We start from the raw sequence: 21,749 nt of genomic DNA, 5'->3' as shown, positions 1-21,749 counted from the left end.
GTAGAACAAAACGCAGCCATGTTTTTTCATAATTTTTATGATAATGGTCGTAACAAATATTTTATACAGCAAAAGTGATTAAATTTATCAATATATTGATTCACCCCATAGGCGAGAGAGTGCAGAGTAAAACCACTCTGGAGACTGTGTAGGCTGAGATTATGTATAACCTCAACACTGTAATGCACAATCGTGTTATTTTCATCATTCCTTTTTTTTCAGGACAAACTCCGCTATTGGAATATGTATGCTATAGTGATGTCACATGAATGTATAAATAGTTATCACCATAAATACAAAAAAAAAATAACAATAGTGAACAAGACTTTGATTTGAAAGTTGTTCTTCTAGGCCTTGGTGATCATGGGGAAAAAATAAACATTGTAGCAAACGCAGCTCAAACTATTTACATTACAGAAGCCAAATATAATATGAGAAATAATAACTATATATACACATAATATACTTTGTGGCCAGTTGTCTCATTCAAAAAATAGATTTAAAAAAAATATCTGATATGCTGCAATAGTTGTAGCCTATGAATTTCCTCAAGAAGAAAGACGTTAACGTCTCTCTGAAGCTACGATGCCAGTGGGTTTCGTACTGGGATGTACTCACACGAGCAAAGGCTCTTGCTCGTTCTTTCGCACCCCGCTACGCCCTTGGACGTGTATCTACAGCCACACTGACTATATTTATGCAGAGTTTAAGGTGAATTAAATTCAGGTTAATCCATCAAGAAAATAAACAGCCATGAATAAAACAGTTTCACGTCAGGAATCCTGAAGTCCTGCTTAAAATATAGACCACTATCTGGCACATTAATCAAAACAAAGAGCTGCCATTTATAAAGAATATATTTATTAGTTTGTATCCAGCTGTGTATGACTTACAATTTACAACTTACTGTATAAACTGTAACTGACAGAGAAACATTTATTTTAAGGTGTACGAGTTGTGAACTTTGTCCTTCAGTTGACTTTTTCAAAGTATTCCTTGGATCCCTCTGGGGTTGGTTTAATCTGAAAAACAAACAGTTACACAGAATAAACTTTAACAAAGACAGGTGGCAACATATTAAGTCTGCAACAGAAATAAAACCTTTCAGTTCAGTACTGAATTGGTTGAAAATGGTAAATGTACTTGCAGTTATATATATATATATATATATATATACTATATAGCGCCTTTCTAGTCTTCCGACCACTCAAATCGTTTACACTACATGTCAACATTCACACACACACACATTCATACACTGATGTCAGAAGCTGCCATACAAAGTGGCAGCCTGCCCATCAGGATCTAATCTAAATACTCATTCACACACCCTGACAGACAGCCTTCAGGAGGACTGGAGGAGCCGGGGATTGAACCGCCGATCTTCCAATTAGTAGACGACCCGCTCTCCATCTTGAGCAACAGCTGCTCCAGGATATATACCGTATTGGTCCGAATGTAAGACTTTGTTTTGTATCTATTATCTTATTTTATTCTAATTTTTTAATTTTGTTTATAAACCTTGTGGGTCGGGGCAATGGTTAAAAAATGGGAGAAGACTCGTATAGTTGAATTCCTCATTGTACGGAATATAAAGAAAAGGCTATATGACTATGTTGCCAGGAAAGATCAAGACTTATTATTTCTCTTCAGTTTTTCTGAACTGTGAAGAAGGCAAAGATATTCACAATGAGGTTGTTTCTTCATGCAAAACAAATTTGGGGTTTCAATTTCAATTAAGCTGTTTTATTTTAGGGTTTTAGCAAAGGCGGTTCATCTTTTACCCTTAAGAACAAGGGGAGTATGCAGAATATTAAGACTACACCAGGGTTAAAATGTGCATCATAACTCCTCCTCAGTTGGTGGTGAACTTGAGCCACTCTGTTCGAGACAATCACTGCGTCTCTCCATCTTTCAGGCAGCTGTCAGCTAGTTGTGAAGGACTGATAGCTTCAGTCAGGAGGGCAACACTCCTTTTACAGATCTTTGGTGCCATCTATTGTTGTGGCTGTATATTGACATTTAAAAGTCTAGACTCCGAATATATGACACTTTTTCAGACTCATTTCCAGGTTAAAAGAGCCGTCTTATATCGGGACCAATATGGTAGTGTTTGAGAAACTCTTTTTGGGGAGCACTTAGAGATGCTATCAGAGATTGAAAGGACTCACCGTTGGGGAATCGGGGGTCCAGCTGGCCGGACACACCTCACCGTGCGTCTCCACAAACTGGAACGCCTTCACGATACGAAGCGTCTCTTCTACACAACGGCCCACTGGAAGGTCGTTCACACTCATGTGTTTCACAACACCGTTTGGATCAATGACAAACAGGCCCCTGAAGGAGAATAACATACATTATTAATTATCAAGCATCTTTCTAAACAACAGTTATGGAGTTCTCTATATAACAAACAGAATATCATGGGAAAACAGACTAAATTTAGTAAAGACTGTCATACAGGCAATAAAAAAAAGCTCAGTAATAGCTACAGTAACAGTGGTATTAATAGTAGCACAGTAGTATTATGCAAACATAATGGATATAAAATAAATAGCAGCATCTCTAGGCTGAATTGTGTTCTCCGTGTGCTTTCATTGGATCAAATCCTTCCCAAATCTCCTACTATTATTCAGTAGACATACTGTATGTACTAGCTTGATCTTCTAATGTTTAAGTATTGACGCCGTGGATGTGAGTATATGATTATTAGATTGTGCATTGACATTGTTCAAGTTCACCAAATGCTGCCTGTAACAGCCATCTGTAACATATGGCCAACATATTTCTCTTTTACTCAAAACAGTCCTGCAACAACATTATGATACCGTATAAAAAATACCAAGAATATCTAAAAAATACCAAATAAACTACACCACTAAATACGTACTAAAGACAATGATATACCTGTAAATTGTGTTGGAAATTAAATTTCAATATTTACAAAATAGTGACATTTCCGTAATAGCAGCTGTGCATAGATCACACATATTGAGCGTACCTGAGTGCAATGCCTGGATCCTCCAGCAGCACCCCGTAGTCTCTAGAGATCTGCTTGTTGAGGTCAGACAGTAGGGGGATGTGGATGTTGCCCAAGCCTCCAGTCTGACAAAACACCATGAAACAATACCTGTTAGATTAACACTGACACAACGGACCCTTCGCTAAGCCCCTCCCTAGAACGCCCACTGTCCAATCCTATGTTAGCAACCGTAACTAGGCGCAGGAGGCCTGTCAGGCTTTCAGCAGTGTGTATGGAAGTCCGACAGCGGATATCGTCAAATTTTAAAGGGTATAGTGTCGGATTTTTTTTGCTTTTCCAAAGTCAAAAACTCAAGAGGAGCTGAATCCATCGAATATTAACAAAAACTCCTTTGTTTTTTTCTCACATGTGGGAAAAAAAAAAAATGGAAAAGCGGGATAATTTAGTTTTATATTAGATAATGAAAGCAACAGGGAGTCATAACTAAACATTGACTTAGCTTAAAAAATGAAATATTGACTTAACCTGCTGTAAAGGAACATCCTGTTGTTCCTGTATATGTTTGTCCTTCATGTGAGTTGTCAAGACCTGAGTTGTCTGTCACTTGCATTGGGACCGCCAGTGAGCTTTCCTCTTGATTTTAATGTCCTCTTCATTCACAACACTCCGACGACAAATTATACTGTGAATGTAGCTTGAATGCATATTTTAGTCCTTCCTCTTACTTCTCTCTGATATTTCAGAACTATTATTTCAGAAATCTTCCATATTTCTTTTGGTTTATCTCTCACTGATGTAATTGAAAATGCTGTATTGACATGCCGGGTGCGAAAGCTCGACAGGTTTAGCAACAGTAACCAAGGGGGGAGGGGCTTAGCAAAGGTGAATTATTGCTGCTAATACGCATTTCAGACATGCAGTATTCACAGGTCACTTATTTACTAAAAGCTCCTTTATGGTCCACATCAAAAGATTTGACTGAGTTGAACTGCGCACCATGTGTTTGTTACTGAATGATCATTAAACTGAGAGGGAGAGTACCTTGCGTGGCGTGTTGGTCCATGCCAAGTGGGTGAAGTGAGAGTCCACAGACACGCCCACCACCTCACAGTTGATGTCGTGGAACTCGCTGGCCTTGTCGCTGAATGAGATGATCTCCGTTGGACACACAAAGGTGCTGCAATATGACAAACACAGAGAGAGAGAAATAAAAAGCTCTGTGAGTAAAAATGTTTGGATTGATGAGAAGTCACAAAGCAAAGTGATGGGAGGGCTGAGGCCTGTGGGACTTAATCAAATTCTCTGCTGGTCATCAGCAGAGAGTTACTTAAAAATCAGACTGAATATGCATTTCAATCAAAGGTAGGGAAAGCCATCATGTTGTTCTCTTTGTTCATGTCATAAAACACTCACAAGTCCAGCGGGTAGAAGAAGAGAACCAGGTATTTGCCCTTGAAATCAGCGAGGCTCATCTCCTTGAACTCCCCGTTGTGGACAGCTGTGGCCTTAAAAGCAGGAGCAGGCTGAGTGACAGCAGGGCTCCATCTGGAAGAGCCTGAAATAGAAAAGACAAACACAATTTATTCACTCATATTTGCTTAGTAAAACCAAGGTGACTCTCAGTGTGAAGTACAGAGACATTACACTGAAAAGTATAGACATCTATGTACTCTCACTTCACATCTAAAGTGAACATTAATGGTACACAGGAGTTATTTAAGCCTGCAACTAATAATTAATTTAATTGTCGATTAATCTGTTGATTATTTTCTTGATTAATCGATTCGTTGTTTGGTTTATAAAATGTCAGAAACATGTTGAAACATGTCGATCAGTGTTACCCAAAGCCTAAGATGACGTCCTCAAATGTCTGGTTTTGTCCACAACTCAAAGATATTCAGTTTACTGTCATAGAGGAGTAAAGAAACCAGAAAATACTCACATTTAAGAAGCTGGAATCAGAGAATTTTTTTTTTTGTTTCTTAAAGGTCCCATATAGTAAAAAGTGAGATTTTCAGGTCTTTTACATTATAAAGCAGGTTTAAGTGTTGTATAAATACTGTTAAACTATCAAAACACTCAATATACGGAGAAATACACACAGCCAGTTATTGTGCGTTTGAAACAAGCCGTTAGGATTTCTGTCCATTTGTGATGTCACAAATCTACAATATTTAGACCATTACATGGTTTTCAAAGTAAACATTCTAAATGGGTCCCAGTTTATTTCCTGTTGCAGTGTATGTAAATAACCTCAGCTGACAGGAAGTAAACATGGACCCAAACTGTTGCCTAGCAACGCAATTCCGTTGCAATTCCATTGAAATGCTCTAAAACGGAGCGTTTCAGACAGAGGGTAAATACAGGTATATTCAGGCAGACAGTATGAGGAAAATAAAGTGTTTTTTTAACATTACAGCATGTAAACATGTTCTAGTAGAAGTATGAACCTGAAAATGAGCATGATATGGGACCTTTAAAAAACTACTCTACCAAACTACCATTTTCTGACATTTTAAAGACCAAACAACTTATCGATTAATCGAGAAAATAATCAGCAATGAGATAATCGTTAGTTGCAGCCTTGATATTCTCTGACGTTGGTTTTGTACGTACTGGTAGAGAAACAGGCTCTCTGAAGCGACGGGGCGGTGAGGATTCTTGCAGCTCCAGATGCTCCATGTCGACAGGCTGCTGTCACGTTCAACCCTCCTGCTGCAACTCTTGCCTTAAAAAAACACACATCAATCCAGCATGAATAATCCACAAATACACTGAAGAAGAAAAAAATACGCTATTTTGGTTAGCAACTTGACAACACTTATGTTTATAGTTCAAACTAGCCATGTTTTGTGTCTTCAACATGAGGCCTGAAATCTAGTAAAACTGTTGATTTTGTCCTCCATGAAGGGAAAACACGTCTCTATTATCTTCCGTAGCTTTCTTTTTGCTGCACCACTTCAGAGTCTAGTGAGCAAAGGTCTTAATGTGCTCATTTGGGAAACGTGAATGAATGTGAGGTTGTTTTGTTTTGCAGTGGATGAGGTGATAGAGTAAACAGGATATCATCAGGTTTGATACTAACAGGTTCTCCAGGCTGAACCAGACCACATCCTGTGCCAAAAAAATTATGAAATGCTGAAACCTCATACAAGAGCTGCAGCTTTGATTATTATTGATTTACTTATTATATGAGACTCGGGGGTTTAAATCCTATTTTACATATTGAATAATTGTGGATAGAAATAATAATTTTGTTTTAATTAAAAAAAAAGAAAAACATTATTGCTCTAAAGTATATAATAAAATACAACAGGACATCCACAACATTTCATTTTTTTTAAAGCAACTTTTCTTTTAACATTAGTTTGGAATAATTTGAATTATAGTTATTATATACTATTAATTTTTGTCCATGTATAGTTTTGAAATTACTTGGGCAAAGATGCCACCGTGTGTTATTATGATGCTAGTGCAGACTGCAGAGTCGCATCAAAGCAGGTTTATATCTGCAGCTCCGTCATATGTGTGACTGTATTTTTATTGAATTTTCAATTTTGAATTTTCACGTCTAATTTTTAACTGCAAAGTTTCGACCTTCAAACATTTTTTTTAGGTATTTATTTATTTATGTGGAATTTGTTAATTTTTAATATTATTTTATATAATAAGAATAAACTTTATTTGTATAGCACCTTTCCAAACATAGTTACAAAGTGCTTTACATAAGTTAAAATAGAGCAAACATCAAGATAAAAATACAGCATAAAAACATAAAAAACACAGGCCAAAATAAAATGTTGAACATAAGACTTGTGTACAAAAAGTCAACAATAATGAAATTTAAAACAAAGGGATTGCTATAATATTTTAAAAGTACAAAATCAATATGGTTACAAGAAAAGAACAGCATTAATTCATCATGTCTAAACACATCCCTGCTATGACAGAGCACAATGTGCACTGAGGTCCATTGTATGAAATGATAATGTAAAATCACTATGACACAGCAGATAAAAAATAATATCGTATTATTATTACATTTTTAATTTTTAATTTTTACCGTCTAATTGTTAACTGCAAAGTTTCGCCTCCAATACTTTTTTTTTTAATGTATTTATTTACTTTTTATTTATTTATGTGGAATTTGTTTATATTTCTAGTATTCTCATTTGACATAATGCCATATGTTCTAATTGGGGAGAGTTCTCATATGCATAATATGTTAAAAGTACAAAATCCATATGTTAACAAGAAAGAACAGCATTAATTCATCATGTCAAAACACTTCCCTGCTATGACAGAGCACAACGCGCACTGAGGTCCATTGTAGGGAATGAAAATGTGAAATCACTATGACACAGCAGATAAAAAAACATCCTAAAATCATGAGTTTGTGACTCATCAATATTAACTATCACAGACACAATGAAACTTATTGATTAACATATTGATTATTTGCATGTAGAATGAATTTAATCTGATTATTATAACATTATTGAGTAACCTAGCATGCAGTGCTACTTTGTGTTGTTTTGTTAGAAGTCTAGAAGAAAGCCCTTCATTAGGCTTCTCTGTTAAACAGCTTTAAACACTATTAAGTGAGTATTTCTTTGGCATATTGGTGCAAACCAGAGGTCCGCGGACCAGAGGTTTGTTACCACAGTGTCAGGTTTAAATGTGCGACACAAACAAGACGAGACATCTCCTCCTGTAGAGCTGAACTACCCATCATTACCTGCTGTCAGCAGCAGGTAATCAGTGGTTGATGAACAGCAGACTAGAGAGAGAGAGGAGAGATCTAGTGATGATGTTTATCATGTAGTTTTACTCACAGAGGTCCTGAAGAGGCTCCCGATGGTGGCTGCCATTTTGGATTATGACAGAGGCCGTCTGTCAGACGGCGGTTTGAGCAAATTATTGCGTCACTTTACCCACGTGCTCCACGCAAACCTGTAATCTGAGAAAAAAAAAAATATATATATAAAATTATTCACTTATATTCTGCACAATCTATTACTTATATTCTGCAACAAAAACAGAAAACATTAAGAAAACAGCAAGTTAAGTAGCAAAATATAATAAAATTAAAATTAAAATAAGTGTATTTACAAATAATATACAGTATAATAATAAAGGAAGTACTTGGTATATGGTAAATATAGAAGCAATATATATATATATATGAAAAATTTACCAAAAAAAAGTCAAAAAATGTCTAAAAGAAAAGTCAGAATGTTGGGTAAAAGAAGTCCAACAAATGTCTGAAAAAAAAGTCAGAAAAATATCCGAAGAAATAAAGTCTAAAAAAATGTCCGAAAAAAGGGCAAAAAAATGTTAAAAAAAAAAAATCTGGAGAAAAAAAAGTCTGAAAAATGTCTGAAAAGAAATCTTAAAAAAGTCTGAAAAATGTCTAAAGAAAAGACTGAAAAATGTCCGAAGAAATGAAGTTGTGCGAAACAGGCAACCAGGTCAAAAAAATGTAAAAAAAAAAAAAAAAAAGTCTGAAAAATGTCTGAAAAAAAAATCTGAAAAAAAGTCTGAAAAACGTTAGAAAAGAAAGTTAGAAAAAAAAAGTCTGAAAAATGTCCGAAGAAATAAAGTTATGCGAAACAGGCAACCAGGTCAAAAAAATGTAAAAAAAAAAAAAAGTCTGAAAAATATCTGAAAAAAAAGTCTGAAAACTGTCCTTGGAAAAAAAAGTCTTAAAAAAAAAATCTGAAAAATGTCCTTGGAAAAAAAAATCTGAAAAATGTCCTTGGAAAAAAAAGTCTGATGAAAAAAAGTCTGAAAGATATCTGAAAAATGTCTGAAAAGAAAAGGGCCAAAAAATGTAAAAAAAAAAAAAAAAGTCTGAAAAATGTCTGAAGAAATAAAGTTAGAAAAATGTGCGAAAACAGGTCAAAAAAATGTAAAAACAAAAAAGTCTGAAAAATATATGAAAAAAAAGTCTGAAAAATGTTCTTTGAAAAAGATGTCCGAAGAAATAAAGTTTGAAAAATGTCCGAAAAAAGGGCAAAAAAAAAGTAAAAAAAAAAAAAAAAGTCTGAAAAATGTCTGAAAAAAAAAAGAGTCTGAAAAATGTCCTTGGAAAGAAAGTCTGAAAAATGTCTGAAAAAAAAGTCGGAAAAATGTCGGAAAAAATAAAGTTTGAAAAATGTCCAGAAAAAAGTCAAAAAAATGTAAAAAAAAGTTTGGGAAAAAAAAGTCTGAAAACTATCTGAAAAAAAAGTCAGAAAAATGTTGGAAAAAAAGTCTAACAAATGTCTATAAAAGAAAAGTCTGAAAAATGTTAAAAAAAAGTCAGAAAAATATTGGACAAAGTCTAACTAATGTCTATAAAAAAAAAGTCAGAAAAATGTCCGAAGAAATAAAGTTTGAAAAATGTCCGAAAAAAAGTCTAAGAAAAGTCTTAAAAATATCTGAAAAATGTCCTTGGAAAAAGGACATATATATATATATATATATATATATATATATATGGGAGCAGCAGAGGCTGCATACTATACAAATATTGCACAGGCATTTTTTTATTTTTATATCGCACATATTGCATTGATTAATTTATTATCATTATTTCCTATTGTTATTATTATTATTGCTGTTATTGTTGTATTAATATAATAATTATTTGTATTGGTTATATTCCGATATTTTCTGTGTCCCTGAATGCAGCACCAACCCGCCCACAGCTGACCACGTGGTTGAAGGCGGAAGTAGATTACAAATAGAATTTGACCTCAAAAGCAGGAAACACATGCTGTTAAAATGTGTACTGTAGTAGTATTATTGTACGTTATTTAATTTAAGAGCAGTACATGCACTTATTGTTCTAAATGGATCCTAATCTGCTGTATTGGAAGAGCCAGGGACAGGTAACATATCAGTGTTTTAACATGCAGAGCATCTTCAGTGATGAGGATTTATTACATTATATTCAGTCAGTTACAATGAAACTGTGTTTACATCTCAGTGTTGAACTGTTCTTTTCCTCTTTTCCAGTCTTTCTTCAGTCGACTACGGATCTGGGTTAATCTCCTTGATCCAACTATCCTGCTTTCCTCTGATGTAAGTAGAAGTCACTACAGAGATCTACTACTGTGAGATGAGTAGAAAATATATGATGTTTATCTAACTAGTGATGCTGCTCTCCTCAGGCGGAAATAGAGAAGGCCCACATTCTTCTTGGAAGTGGAGAGCAACTAAATGAAAAGGTCAGATTATGTTTAAGAGTCTTAACTGCACACAGTGGTCAGTCAGTCAGTCAGCTGCCGTAGATTTAATTAAATCTGTTTCTTCCTCCAGGATGGACAAGCACCGACCCTCTCACTTGTAAGTCTGGCAAGAAACTCAAAACTGCAAATAACATTGAATTTATCTCTGATAAATAAATCAGAATTCACTTCTATATTTCTGCATAAACATCCACCACTATAATGACTGTCCCCTCTTCCTGTTTGTTCAGCTGACAGGGTTTGATATTGTTGTGTAAATGTGTCATATTTTGGATTTTTAGAGAAAGACATTTAGCTTTAAACGTTTGCACAAACTTTTTCTTGATTAAGAATGAATTTCTATCAATTATATCTTTGAATGTGTCCAGATGTTGTGATTTTGAAGGAGTTTAATGTGCTGCTTTTTGTGAAAACTGCTCTGTGTTTACAGTCGTCCGTCCACGCTGATTCTGGTGCTGTTCTTCCACTAATTTTCCGCCCTGCAGGTACAATATAATTTAGACTTTTACACATTTTTATTATTAAAATTAACTTCAGGACGTAATGCATTCATATCATGTAACATCAACAAGTATTACAATTATTATTATATAAGGTATAACAACAGTAAATAAAGTCTATAAACATCTCAAATTACATTTTTGAAACTACTAATTGTGTCACTAAAACTATTAATTTGAAAAAGAGATGCTAATGCTCTCACTTCTGTCATTTTCTTTCTAGCATTGTTGCCAATATCAGCACCTCTGGTATGTCTGTCATCCAATAATAATATAATAATATAATCTGACACTTTGTTCTTGATAACGCTGGTGAAACAAACAAACGTCTTTATTTCAGGTGGTTGCCAGCTTTTTGCCACACAGTTATGTCAAACCCGCTCTGTTTTGGCAGGTAATGAAGCATATTCATCATATTTATAAAAATATTACATGTGGCTATAACACAGTGTACATTAATGATTTTTAAAAAATGGGTTATTTCAGTTTTTGCTGCAGAGTTACAGTGCTGGGTTCAACTATACAAATAGAAATTCTTCATCAGAGCAGGTAATATATAAATATACAGTATATACAGTATGAATTGTTCATCTTCAGTCAGTCCTCCCTGTTTCTGCTTGACGTTATCTGTGTTTATCTCTCACCACCAGAGTAAGAAAATGTCTCTGAAGCAGCTTCTATTGATCACTGGAACGGTTTCCTATGCAACATGTGCCGGGGTGTGTGTAACCTGATTGTACCAGTGTGTCATGTTGATTGTCATGTTACAAGAAAACTTTAAGGTTTTTAAAGAAAAGTTGCTTCTTCAAGCTTTTTTCCCCCTCTTTCTTTTGTTTCAGGCCCTTCCTCAAATTGTCATTAACCGACTTGGTATAAGAAGCGCACTGATTAAGACTTTCTTTAGGTCGATATTACCAATCCCACTCTCAGGTAAATATTTACTTACATACTGTAGCATAAATAGTATTGTACCATAAATCTGAATACTTTTTTTTCAGGTAGTAGATACAGTTGAGGCTTTATATTTAAATACACACAGGCTAAAGACATTCAAACTCAATTTTTCAGCTGAAATACATTTCTTTCTTCTCTTTCTGTGGATCCAGTAATAACAGGTAGGACTTTTTAAACTTACATGTTGTGTTAACTCTCTCCAGCTGCTCTGGCCTTCTTCAATGTGTTGACTGTCAGAAGTGAGGAGTCAGAAGATGGGATCCAAGTGTTTGATTCCAGTGGAAATCCTGTCGGCCTCTCTAAAGCAGCGGGGGAAAAGGTAAAACTGAAATAAAATGCAAGAAGCAAATAGACAAAATTAAGTCTTCTCATTGAAAACTTGCAGTGTTACACATGTTATTGTTTTTCTTCAGGCTGTGAGGGAAACCGCGTTGTCAAGAGCGGTACTGTTTGGAACCACCGCTGCTCTTCCTAATCTCCTGGTGTTGCTCTTACAGAGGTCAGTCACTTTTATATTTAGCTCTACTTACCTGGTCAAAACATCAGACTTTACCTAATAGATTTTCTTTTACAGAACAAGACTTTTCCAGAGGAACTCTCTGCTGGCCGCTCCTCTCCGTCACATAAGTGTTGCGTTTATCCTGGGCTTGATGATCCCCATCTCGTTCAGTCTCTTTCCACAACTGGGAACGGTGAGATTCACGACGATCATCCGGTGCTGTGATGTTTTCCTTTTGATGAACTCTGCTGACATTGACCTTGTTTTACAGATAAAGAAGGAAAACATGGAGGAGCAGCTGCAGGCTGCAGCGGGGGATGGACAGTTATATTACCATAGAGGACTGTGAGGACTCTGAGGCGCTGTAGATACAAAATCAACCAACACATGTGTTGCCATTACTGGATAGCTTGATAATAAATGTTTAAACGTCATGCAGCTGAAAATGTACAATGCATGTGAGCCTTTTCTCCCAGTTCTCATGGGAAATATTTTGTTTAAAACACACATTAAAACAGGAAAGAAGCTACTTTTTTGATAGTAAATTTATTTAGCTGGAATATTATGTGTTTTCATAGATAGGAAATATTACATCAATTCATGAAAATACATTTAGTTTTCAAAGTTACATGAGCATCTCTATGTATTGCACTCTGTCTTCTCTGAAATACTGAGGCACAAAACCATCCATTTGGCAATGTGGTTGAAATATACTCACCTGTAAAATAACAGCGCTAATTATACATTTAAAAAAAAAAAAAAAAAAGACAGTAAGACTCACATAATGCAGAATAAATCAATGTGGACATGGAAGCACCTATCGTTATTTGATCGGTTGCTGATTGATGAGGAATAGCTCTTTTTCAACCGATCATCTTTTTATAAAACAGTTTGAAAAAGCCTCATTCGACACAACTTACTAGTATTTAAGTCATTAGTAAAATACAAAATGTGACAATGTTAAAAAAAACTGAAATAAACTCACGTTGTGCAATGTCTATAGCAGTTCTGATCTGATAACCACATATAACGACGTTTCTATCAATAAACTCATTAATAATAATAAATGCTCATTACATCTGAGCCATTTCAGCTGCTGTGTATATATTTATATATATATATCTGGGGTCGGACTCTTCACAGCGAGAACTTAATATTTTGGACCAGGAAGAAGATTGTGTGTCGTTGTGTTGTCACCAAATCCAATGAAAAGACCAAAATCAAGCAAGTTAGTCTGTCTTTAAAAGCCGGGTCCATTATTTTTGTTTTTCTTTGAGGTTTTTATATCATTCTGTAGCTTCCCACTGGTGTTCTTTATGTATTCAAATCCAAACATTACAATTTTGGTCTAAGTATGTATGTTTTAGCATCAAAATGCTATTTTCCCCAAGCCCTTCCATAAACTTTTTCCCATGTGACCTGATGTAAGTTTCTGCATGATGATGCTGCTACATGTACAGTATATATACATCCTCATGATCAGTCTATTACATATATAGTAACTTAGATGGCGGTCGGCATGCTCCCAGTTTAGAGTAGCGGACTGGAGAACAGATGTTACAGTGAAATCTGTGACCGCAGAGAGCCAGCAACACAAGGTCACCATTTCTGACGGCTGTCATCAGTAAATGTGACCACCTTACCTATCTTTGGCTTTTTTAACTTTTGTGAATATATCTTTAAAGTAAAAATATTAAATTACAAATTTATATTTTTTAACAATTTAGTTTTGTGTGTTTTCCGTCACGTATTTGCCTCATTTATTACACAAGTACGGAGGTGGCACTTTTTCTGACGACAGCCGTCAGAAATGGAGCTGGCTCTCTCTGGTCACAGATTTCTGTGGTTACAGATTTCAGTGTAACACCAGCACAGAAGCTATGTACTGCTGTGTGCACACTGCGTTAGTTATTTAGTTCACATCCAAAAAGTCACACAATAACTCAAACAAACTAACCAATCGATGCAGCGGTAGAAAAGCAACTCCTGTGTTCTGTGAGGTAAAATTATTATTCTCGTCAAATGAGTCTGGTGGCTTTGAAGACAGCGATGTAACAGCTTCAGTTTTCAGTAAGAAAAAGAAAACGCAGACGGACCTGCCCTTTAAATACTCTCTGACTATGCTACTGTCTGTGGCACTGAGCTCCAAGGCCACTGGTTCCTGCTTAATACGTACGTCTTTGAAAAGAAGTCACAAATACTTACTTTCATTTAAAAGAAAGGCAATTTCCTAAAACAGCTGGGCACTGTAACTTTTAACAAGTGTAATCTCAAAGTGGTGTAAATAGTGCATTTGTTAGGGACTATTTTCAGCTGCGGATTAATACACAATTAGTGCTGTAGTGAGTAATACATCCATGGTATTTATGGCAGCAGAACTGAGTCAAAATGAACTACAGTACCCATGATCACGGTAATGAAGGAGCATGTCAACCAGTGCAGCAGTGTGGCTCGGGGATGTGTGTTTTTTTTTTTTAAATGACCAAAATGGAGCTCAAAGGAATATGATTTTTTGCTTTTGGATACACAGTCAATACTTCATAGGATCAATTCACTAATGTTTTTGGTCTTTTCATGGGATTTGTTGGCAATTAAATTGGTATTGGGACAAGATGTGAGTCATGTCACATATTAGCACAACAGTGCTGGTGACACTTTCCTACATCACGTAAAGATCACTGTGAGAAAGTGTCTTGTGCACACTCTCGTGATAACGGTGAGTGTGCACAAGCCTTTCATTTCAGTTATTGCAAATATATACAGAACAGCACAGCCAGAGTCCGTGCTGTTGACGGTAACGTCATCCTGCAGCACGGCGTCTAAAAACAGGTTTATATCCGTAAGAGCTGCTCGGCAGCTGCCAAATGAAAGAGGAAGTTCTCCGTCGCCGGAGGGAAATGATGCTGCTTTAAACCTTCCAGTGTGATTTTAGAGTCTTCACACTCGTCGGCCAGGGCCACCAAGTTGGCAAGGATCTCTTTTGTCTTGACAGAAATATCCTGTGAATTAATGTGGGGTTGTCATGTTAGATTCAGGACTACATTTCTTACAACTGTGGACTGAATTAAGACATTTGTGCTCTGAGGGAACTCTCACCTTAATGACCTGACTGTCTGACCTCTCAGCGTCCTCAGCAGACTGGACGATGAGGTGGCCAATGTCCTTGTGCAGCTTCCCCATCGCCATGGCCTCTGTGAGGGGATACTTAACATCAGTCTGAGGGAAATGCTGTCCTACTCTCTTAAGTAAGTCTGCTCGATTATGGCAAAAATCATACTCAAGATCATTTTAGTTAATATTGAGATTACGATTATTTAACACGATTACTTTGGAAACATCATGCATTCAAAAATAACATTTTTTAGCCTATATTTAAAGGTAAATGCATCAATCGAAGCGGCGAGGTCCGGGGCGAAGGGTGCTGTAAAGCGCAGAAAACTCTCAGAATACTCTCAAGAATCAAAGCGCTCTTAGAAACATGCTGCTTTCTCTTTGAACATACTGTACCTTTGGCGCTCTGGGATACTGTGATGATGCTGTCTGGGAGGTTCACATACACATCAAACAAGTCCGACCTGTTGCCCACTTCAGGATCTACAAACCCTGCTACATATCCTGCGGAGAAAACGAACATATTGGTGCATGAATAATTCATTTACAGTGCAGATGGTGGCTGATCACCAACCGTGAGGAGGAGGAATTAGAGTAAATAAACCAGGAGGCAGCCTCACCGGGGCATCTCTTGAGATCCTCTAGCTCAGTATCAGTCAGGTGCACATACGGGTGCACGATGGACCAGTCTTTCCTGTGCCACGTCAGAGTCGGCAAAACTCTGAGGGGAAACAGACAAAAAGTTACCCACAGACGGTAATATTCTCCACTACACAGTGTCCAAATATTTTGAATTTAAGTCTTAAATGCACCTTGTAAACTCCAACAATGCTTCAATCCGTGGGTGATGAACAATGATCCTCTTCTTCAGCATGAGAGCGGTATACAGGATGATCGTCTCCATACCAAACTGAGACACCACATCTATAGATAGAGAGGAAACATGGATGAGCCACTTTTACTCTGAAGGAATCTTGAATCTTTCAAGTCGGGTGGGACCCATCACTATCACTATCACCTTTATCACTGTAAACAAGTGATAAAAACACCTACATGAACTGCTGATTACATTTGCATACAGAACTTCCTTGTAAGACCTGTTTATTTCAAGGGTCGAGGTTCCTTTTATAGTCTCTCAAAAGAGAAAATTGTCTTGGATTCAAAGGAATTGCTGTATGAAAACCAGAAATGTCACCAAAAGGACGCATAAAGAGGATCTAACAAAGCGTATTGTAGGTTGAGGGTGTCTGCTGAGCATGTAAATCCTATTTTTGTCCTGAAAAGAACAAATAGCAGAGTTCAGGAAACGTCTGAATTAATTAATGAAAGGTCCCCTGATGTTTTGTCTCTTATGTCTTGTGTGCACAATTAATTATTTCCTAGGAAGGCTTTTCTGGAGTGTTCCCAGAGCCCGACTGGTGACTAAGAGCCATCAGGCTTTTGCAGTCCAGGCCCCCTCTGGACTCTGGAACGATTTACCTACCTAATCTATCACTGCTTTAAAATCTCTTCTCAAAACATTCTTAAAGCTAAAATTAAATTTAATAATATAAAATAATTGTATATAATTTAATATCTTATAATAATCAAATTAAATTAATTTTCATATATTTTAATAAATTCACACAGAAATAAAAGCTTTTATCTCTATGTGAATTTTATTTCACTGCAATTTTTGCATTTTTTTATTATTGTTTTATTGTGTTTTTTTTCTTGTTATACTGTTATACTTGTAATACTGGTTAGTGTTCCTGTTTAACGACTGTGACGTCTTCTTACCTTTGACTGAACCAGCCAAGTACGCTTTCCGAACATCGTAGTCCTTAATTAGAAATGAGCCGTTTTCATCACTCTGGCAAATTCCTTTGGTGAGGACGGTGACGTAAGCCTCCATCATCTTCACTGGGCTGCCATGTTTGATGTACATCCTGGATAACAGACAAAACAGACAAAAACACACCACTCAAATGAAATTAAAAAAAACACTTTAAAGAAAAGTGTACAAACAGTGTTATGTGAGCTGAACAATGTACCTGCAGAGTATTCTACTGAGTGCAGCATACTTCTCAGGATTGAAGTCTTTTGCTGTAACAACTATTGAAAAATGAGTGACCTTGAAAGGAGAAAATAGAGACAAAACTCAAATATCAGATAGAAATGCTGCTCTCTCATTGCTCCTTGTTAGAGATTTTGACGTCAGCAGAGTGTCTGGACGCTGTACCTTGTTTAGCGCTGTAGGTTCCTGCACCTCCGCTGTGGTGATGTAGTACCAGGTGCGACAGAACTGACCAAACACAAAGGTGTGGAAATCCCGGCTGTCCTTTGTCAGACAGCACTTGCTGAGCAGGACTTGCCTCAAGTCTGAGCCCACAGAGGGATAGCACCACACCCACAGTGTGTCTCCATTCACATCTTTCTCTGGGCACAGGCAAAATAAAACCATCATATATGAATCTTAACATATCAGAATAGTGATTATCAAAGTGGGTCTGTGGCACTCTGTCAGGGGGTCTGTGAAATAATTTGCAATAAATTATAAAATTGTGCTGCATCATTAAAAAAGTGCCTATCTACAGTTACTTTGTTGATACTTTATTGATGCCCGGGAGGAAATAAACATAAGAAATGTAAGAAAATACAAATTAAGGAGTATGTAACATGTAAATTATGTACATAATGCTACGATATAAACAAAGTAAAGAAATATAAGTACTAACATTTTTATTTTTATTTATCATTGTTGTAGGTCTAATGTACAACGGTACAACAGAGTATTAGGGCCACATTGAGAAAAAAAAAAATCTGAGATTTCGAGAATAAAGTCATAATATTATAAAGTAGTAATTGTACGTGTTATTTTCTTCTTTTCTCGTAAAGTTATGACTTTATTCTCGTATTACAACTTTTTTTCTCGTAAAGTTGTGACTTTATTCTTGCAATATTACGATTCCTTTTCCCGTTAAGTTATGATTTTATTCACGTAATATTATGACTTTATTCTCGTAATATTACAACTTTTTTCTCGTAAAGTTATGACTTTATTCTCGTAATATTATGACTTTATTCTCGTAATATTACAACTTTTTTCTCGTAAAGTTATGACTTTATTCTCGTAATATCATGACTTTATTTACGTAATATTATGACTTTATTCTCGTAATATTATGACTTTATTCTCGTAATATTATGACTTTATTCTCGTAATATCATGAATTTATTTACGTAATATTATGACTTTATTCTCGTAATATTATGACTTTATTCTGTAAATCTCAGATGTTTTTTCCCTCAATGTGGCCCTAATACTCCGCAGTACATTTGCACTTTGGCCCTCACTGCATTAAATTTATATACTATAAACTTAGACTATAAGCTGTGTTACCTTCATCACAATGCTCAAATGTTTTGTGGCTCCAGACATTTGTTTTTTATTTTATTTAGCCTAAACTATCTCTTTTGATAGTAAAGGTTGCTGACCCCTGGTCCATTGTGTGTCTCAGAGGGTTAAACACCATTATCACACAGAGCTCTCTGGAACCAGATCTGTATCACAGGGGTCTCTGTGTTATTAGGTGCGTTCAGGGACCATCCATGTCCATGTACATACTGCCTAACATGCAGGAGCAATGAACCAATCAGGGACCTGCTGATTAGACACTTTCAGGTCACACTGATGTCATGTGAGTCTCCTGCACCTACTGAGGCGTCAACTTTCGCTTGAAACAAGACAAACCAAGAGCTGTGAGCGGAGACTTACCGATTAGTCCGACGCTTAACATAAACTGTGTTTCAGGTGCTGCCATGTTCCATACCTGCAAGAGTCCAGAGTTAACACAAGTTAAACTGCAGAAACGACACCAAAACACACCAAAACAGCTCTCTCTGAGGACACTAATGCCACTGTGAAGCACCTTGAGAGCTCCTGCTGAGTCCACAGTAGCTGAATGCGATGCTGCACGGCTTTAATAAGACGGTAAAGTGTGTTAAAACTCGGGTGCGATTTCTTCTGTCAACAGACTTTCCTCTGTTTGCGAAATCTCTTCCTTCTTCCGGGTCAGGAGGATTGTGACCATCCAATGGGGGAGGAGCCACGCTGCTGACAACCAATCAGAGAGCTGGAGATTATAGTGCATTCAGGGTTACCGAAAAACCTCGTAAATTGCAAATGACTATATGTAGGTAAGAGTTTCTCTTTATGAATAACACAAGCTCAGTCAAAAGTAGGAATGTTGCTGATCATGCTTCTTTTAACTCGATCCTTTAATATCAAGTATCGACTACTGATAGGTCAGGGGTCAGCAACCTGCAGCTCCGGAGCCACTTGAGGCTCTTTAGCTCTTCTCCAGTGGCTCCCTGTGGATTTATAAAAAAAGTAGTGGAAATTAATAACTGTTTTACTGTTTACATTTTCATTTTTATCTATCATTGTTGTAGGTCCATGGTACGACGGAGTATTAGGGCCACAATGAGGAAAAAAATAAATAAATAAGAATAATAATAGATTTTGAGAATAAAGTCATAATATTAAGAGAATAAAGTCATATTATTATTAAGTAGTAATTTTACGTGTTATTTTCTTTTCTCTTGTAAAGTTATGACTTTATTCTCGTAATATTACGACTTTTTTCTCGTAAACTTATTACTTTATTCTCGTAGTATTACGACATTTTTTCTCGTAAAGCTATGACTTTATTATCGTTATATTACGACTTATTTCTTGTAATATTATGACTTTATTCTGTAAATCTCACTTGTTTTTTCCCTCAATGTGGCCCTAATACTCCGTAGTACATTTGCTCTAGGGCCCTCACTGCATTACTTATATACTATATACTTAGACTATAAACTGTGTTACCTTCATCACAATGCTCAAATGTTTTGCGGCTCCAGACATTTGTTTTTTGTTTTCTTTGCCTAAAATGTCTCTTTTGATAGTAAAGGTTGCTGACCCCTGTGCTAGACTAATCTGCAGTTAAATTAAGCCTAGGTTTGATATAACCGACATTTAACGTGGGTTACCTGAACACACCATCAGCGGAGCGCATACGGGAACTTTATACACTCAGGGCTGCCAGGTTTGTTGAAACCCCCCGTTTAGTGGGTTTTGAGACTCTGTTATCCGGTTTATAAAGCTCCAGTCAAATCAAACATTTATTCAAAATAAATCATATATATAATTAAGCTTGATACTTATTTCACACACTTTACTTATTTGATACTTTTAAATGAACACCCATACTAACATATCAGTGAGTTACAGATGATATATGGCAGCAAAATTACGAATAATAGGTCAAATACAGAAACCCCATACTGTACACGGAGAGAATAAAAAAAATAAATAAAAAAAAACTACATTGAAACCCTGAATAATGTTACATAACCTTTAATATTTATTATAATGTTTTGGTTGAGACAGAACTAAATTTCTTCGCACTGAGTCTTTCCTTGAAAGGCGCTATATAAGTCCAATTTGTTATTATTATTATTATTAATATTATTAAGGAACCCCTTTGAAAATGGCCATGCCAGTTTTTCCTCACCAAAACTTAGCGTAAGTTTGGAGCGTTATTCAACCTCCTTCGCAACACGCTAGTATGACATGGTACCAAATGGATTCCTTAGGCTTTGTAGTTTCATATATATATACCTTCACTCTAACTTTAAAAGTAAGTCTGCTACAACCTAAAAATCACAAGACGCATTATTGCGTTTAAAGGTCCCATATTGTAAAAAGTGAGATTTTCAGGTCTTTTACATTATAAAGCAGGTTTAAATGCTTTATAAATACTGTTAAACTATCAAAACGTCAATATACGGAGAAATACACACAGCCCGTATTCAGAAATTGTGCGTTTGAAACAAGCCGTTAAGATTTCTGTCCATTTGTGATGTCACAAATATACAATATTTAGACCATTACACGGTTTTAAACGTAAACATTCAAAATGTGTCCCAGTTTATTTCCTCTTGCAGTGCATGTAAATAATATCAGCTGATAGGAAATAAACATGGACCCAACCCAATTCCATCATAATGCGCTAAAACAGAGCATTTCAGACAGAGGGTAAATACAGGTATATTCAGGCTGACAGTATGAGGAAAATAAAGTTTTTTTTTTTTAACATTACAGCATTTAAACATGTTCTAGTAGAAACATAAAATACAAGTATGAACCTGAAAATGAGCATAAAATGGGACCTTTAAGAAATTAGTGGCGTTAAAAGAAATTTGTGTTATCATTGCGTTAACTTTGACAACCCTTAATATAATCTATAGTATATTAAGATTTGAACAGTCAAAAAATAACTACATTGAAACCCTGACTAATGTTACATAACCTTTAATATTTATTGTAATGTAACTAAATGTCTTCTCACTTCACGGTCTAGTCGTGGTGGGGTAGACTAGACGCTGCGATAGGGGGATGGTCGGTGAAGGCAGCTGGCGCCCCTAGCTAGGCCGCT

General features: G+C 36.1%; 3 protein-coding genes across 4 annotated transcripts; 1 reads left to right on the top strand and 2 right to left on the bottom strand.

Moving 5' to 3' along the window:
- Nucleotides 1–844: 844 nt before the first annotated feature.
- On the bottom strand, nt 845–7,943 carry prdx3 (peroxiredoxin 3). Of its 2 annotated transcripts, none has more exons than XM_074646800.1 (7): nt 7,819–7,943; nt 5,600–5,711; nt 4,397–4,538; nt 4,025–4,160; nt 3,002–3,105; nt 2,172–2,337; nt 845–1,022 (listed from the first exon to the last, which is right to left on the bottom strand). In XM_074646800.1, the coding sequence occupies exons 1-7, from the start codon at nt 7,852–7,854 to the stop codon at nt 972–974; spliced, it is 747 nt and encodes a 248-aa protein (XP_074502901.1). In that variant the 5' UTR covers nt 7,855–7,943; the 3' UTR covers nt 845–971. The 2 variants fall into 2 exon arrangements, with proteins under 2 accessions (XP_074502901.1, XP_074502902.1); XM_074646801.1 differs by lacking the exon at nt 7,819–7,943 and adding an exon at nt 5,828–5,846.
- Nucleotides 7,944–9,671: 1,728 nt separating this feature from the next.
- Nucleotides 9,672–12,698, top strand: sfxn4 (sideroflexin 4). The gene is made up of 14 exons (XM_074646799.1): nt 9,672–9,858; nt 9,986–10,051; nt 10,141–10,197; nt 10,289–10,315; nt 10,649–10,703; nt 10,942–10,967; nt 11,059–11,112; nt 11,205–11,267; nt 11,369–11,437; nt 11,558–11,648; nt 11,876–11,991; nt 12,086–12,171; nt 12,247–12,364; nt 12,443–12,698. Exons 1-14 carry the CDS (start codon nt 9,820–9,822, stop codon nt 12,518–12,520), a joined length of 945 nt encoding a protein of 314 aa, XP_074502900.1. The 5' UTR covers nt 9,672–9,819; the 3' UTR covers nt 12,521–12,698.
- A 131-nt stretch (nt 12,699–12,829) lies between these two features.
- On the bottom strand, nt 12,830–19,352 carry dennd10 (DENN domain containing 10). Its single transcript, XM_074646797.1, has 10 exons — nt 19,194–19,352; nt 19,040–19,094; nt 17,504–17,700; nt 17,316–17,395; nt 17,062–17,210; nt 16,095–16,206; nt 15,903–16,003; nt 15,679–15,786; nt 15,268–15,362; nt 12,830–15,170 (listed from the first exon to the last, which is right to left on the bottom strand). The coding sequence occupies exons 2-10, from the start codon at nt 19,083–19,085 to the stop codon at nt 15,003–15,005; spliced, it is 1,056 nt and encodes a 351-aa protein (XP_074502898.1). The 5' UTR covers nt 19,086–19,094; nt 19,194–19,352; the 3' UTR covers nt 12,830–15,002.
- Between the last annotated feature and the right edge of the window lie 2,397 nt (nt 19,353–21,749).

Source organism: Sebastes fasciatus, chromosome 9 (assembly GCF_043250625.1).
Source record: "Sebastes fasciatus isolate fSebFas1 chromosome 9, fSebFas1.pri, whole genome shotgun sequence".
Taxonomy (NCBI): Eukaryota; Metazoa; Chordata; class Actinopteri; order Perciformes; family Sebastidae; genus Sebastes; species Sebastes fasciatus.
Note: the sequence above shows the minus strand (reverse complement) of the source record. Positions and strands in the feature narration are given on the sequence as shown.

Bases quoted from the DNA above. Each gene is read 5' to 3' on its own strand.
- prdx3 (XM_074646800.1), bottom strand. From the start codon at position 7,854: ATGGCAGCCACCATCGGGAGCCTCTTCAGGACCTCT. The intron at 5,712-7,818 runs GTGAGTAAAACT...TGTTTTTTTAAG, and splicing joins GGAGCCTCTTCAGGACCTCT to GCAAGAGTTGCAGCAGGAGG. The intron at 1,023-2,171 runs GTGAGTCCTTTC...TTTGTTTTTCAG, and splicing joins GGACCCCCGATTCCCCAACG to ATTAAACCAACCCCAGAGGG.
- sfxn4 (XM_074646799.1), top strand. From the start codon at position 9,820: ATGGATCCTAATCTGCTGTATTGGAAGAGCCAGGGACAG. The intron at 9,859-9,985 runs GTAACATATCAG...CCTCTTTTCCAG, and splicing joins ATTGGAAGAGCCAGGGACAG to TCTTTCTTCAGTCGACTACG. The intron at 11,992-12,085 runs GTAAAACTGAAA...GTTTTTCTTCAG, and splicing joins CTAAAGCAGCGGGGGAAAAG to GCTGTGAGGGAAACCGCGTT.
- dennd10 (XM_074646797.1), bottom strand. From the start codon at position 19,085: ATGGCAGCACCTGAAACACAGTTTATGTTAAGCGTCGGACTAATCG. The intron at 16,207-17,061 runs GTAAGAAGACGT...CTCTATCTATAG, and splicing joins CTTGGCTGGTTCAGTCAAAG to ATGTGGTGTCTCAGTTTGGT. The intron at 15,787-15,902 runs GTGAGGCTGCCT...TTTTCTCCGCAG, and splicing joins GGATCTCAAGAGATGCCCCG to GATATGTAGCAGGGTTTGTA.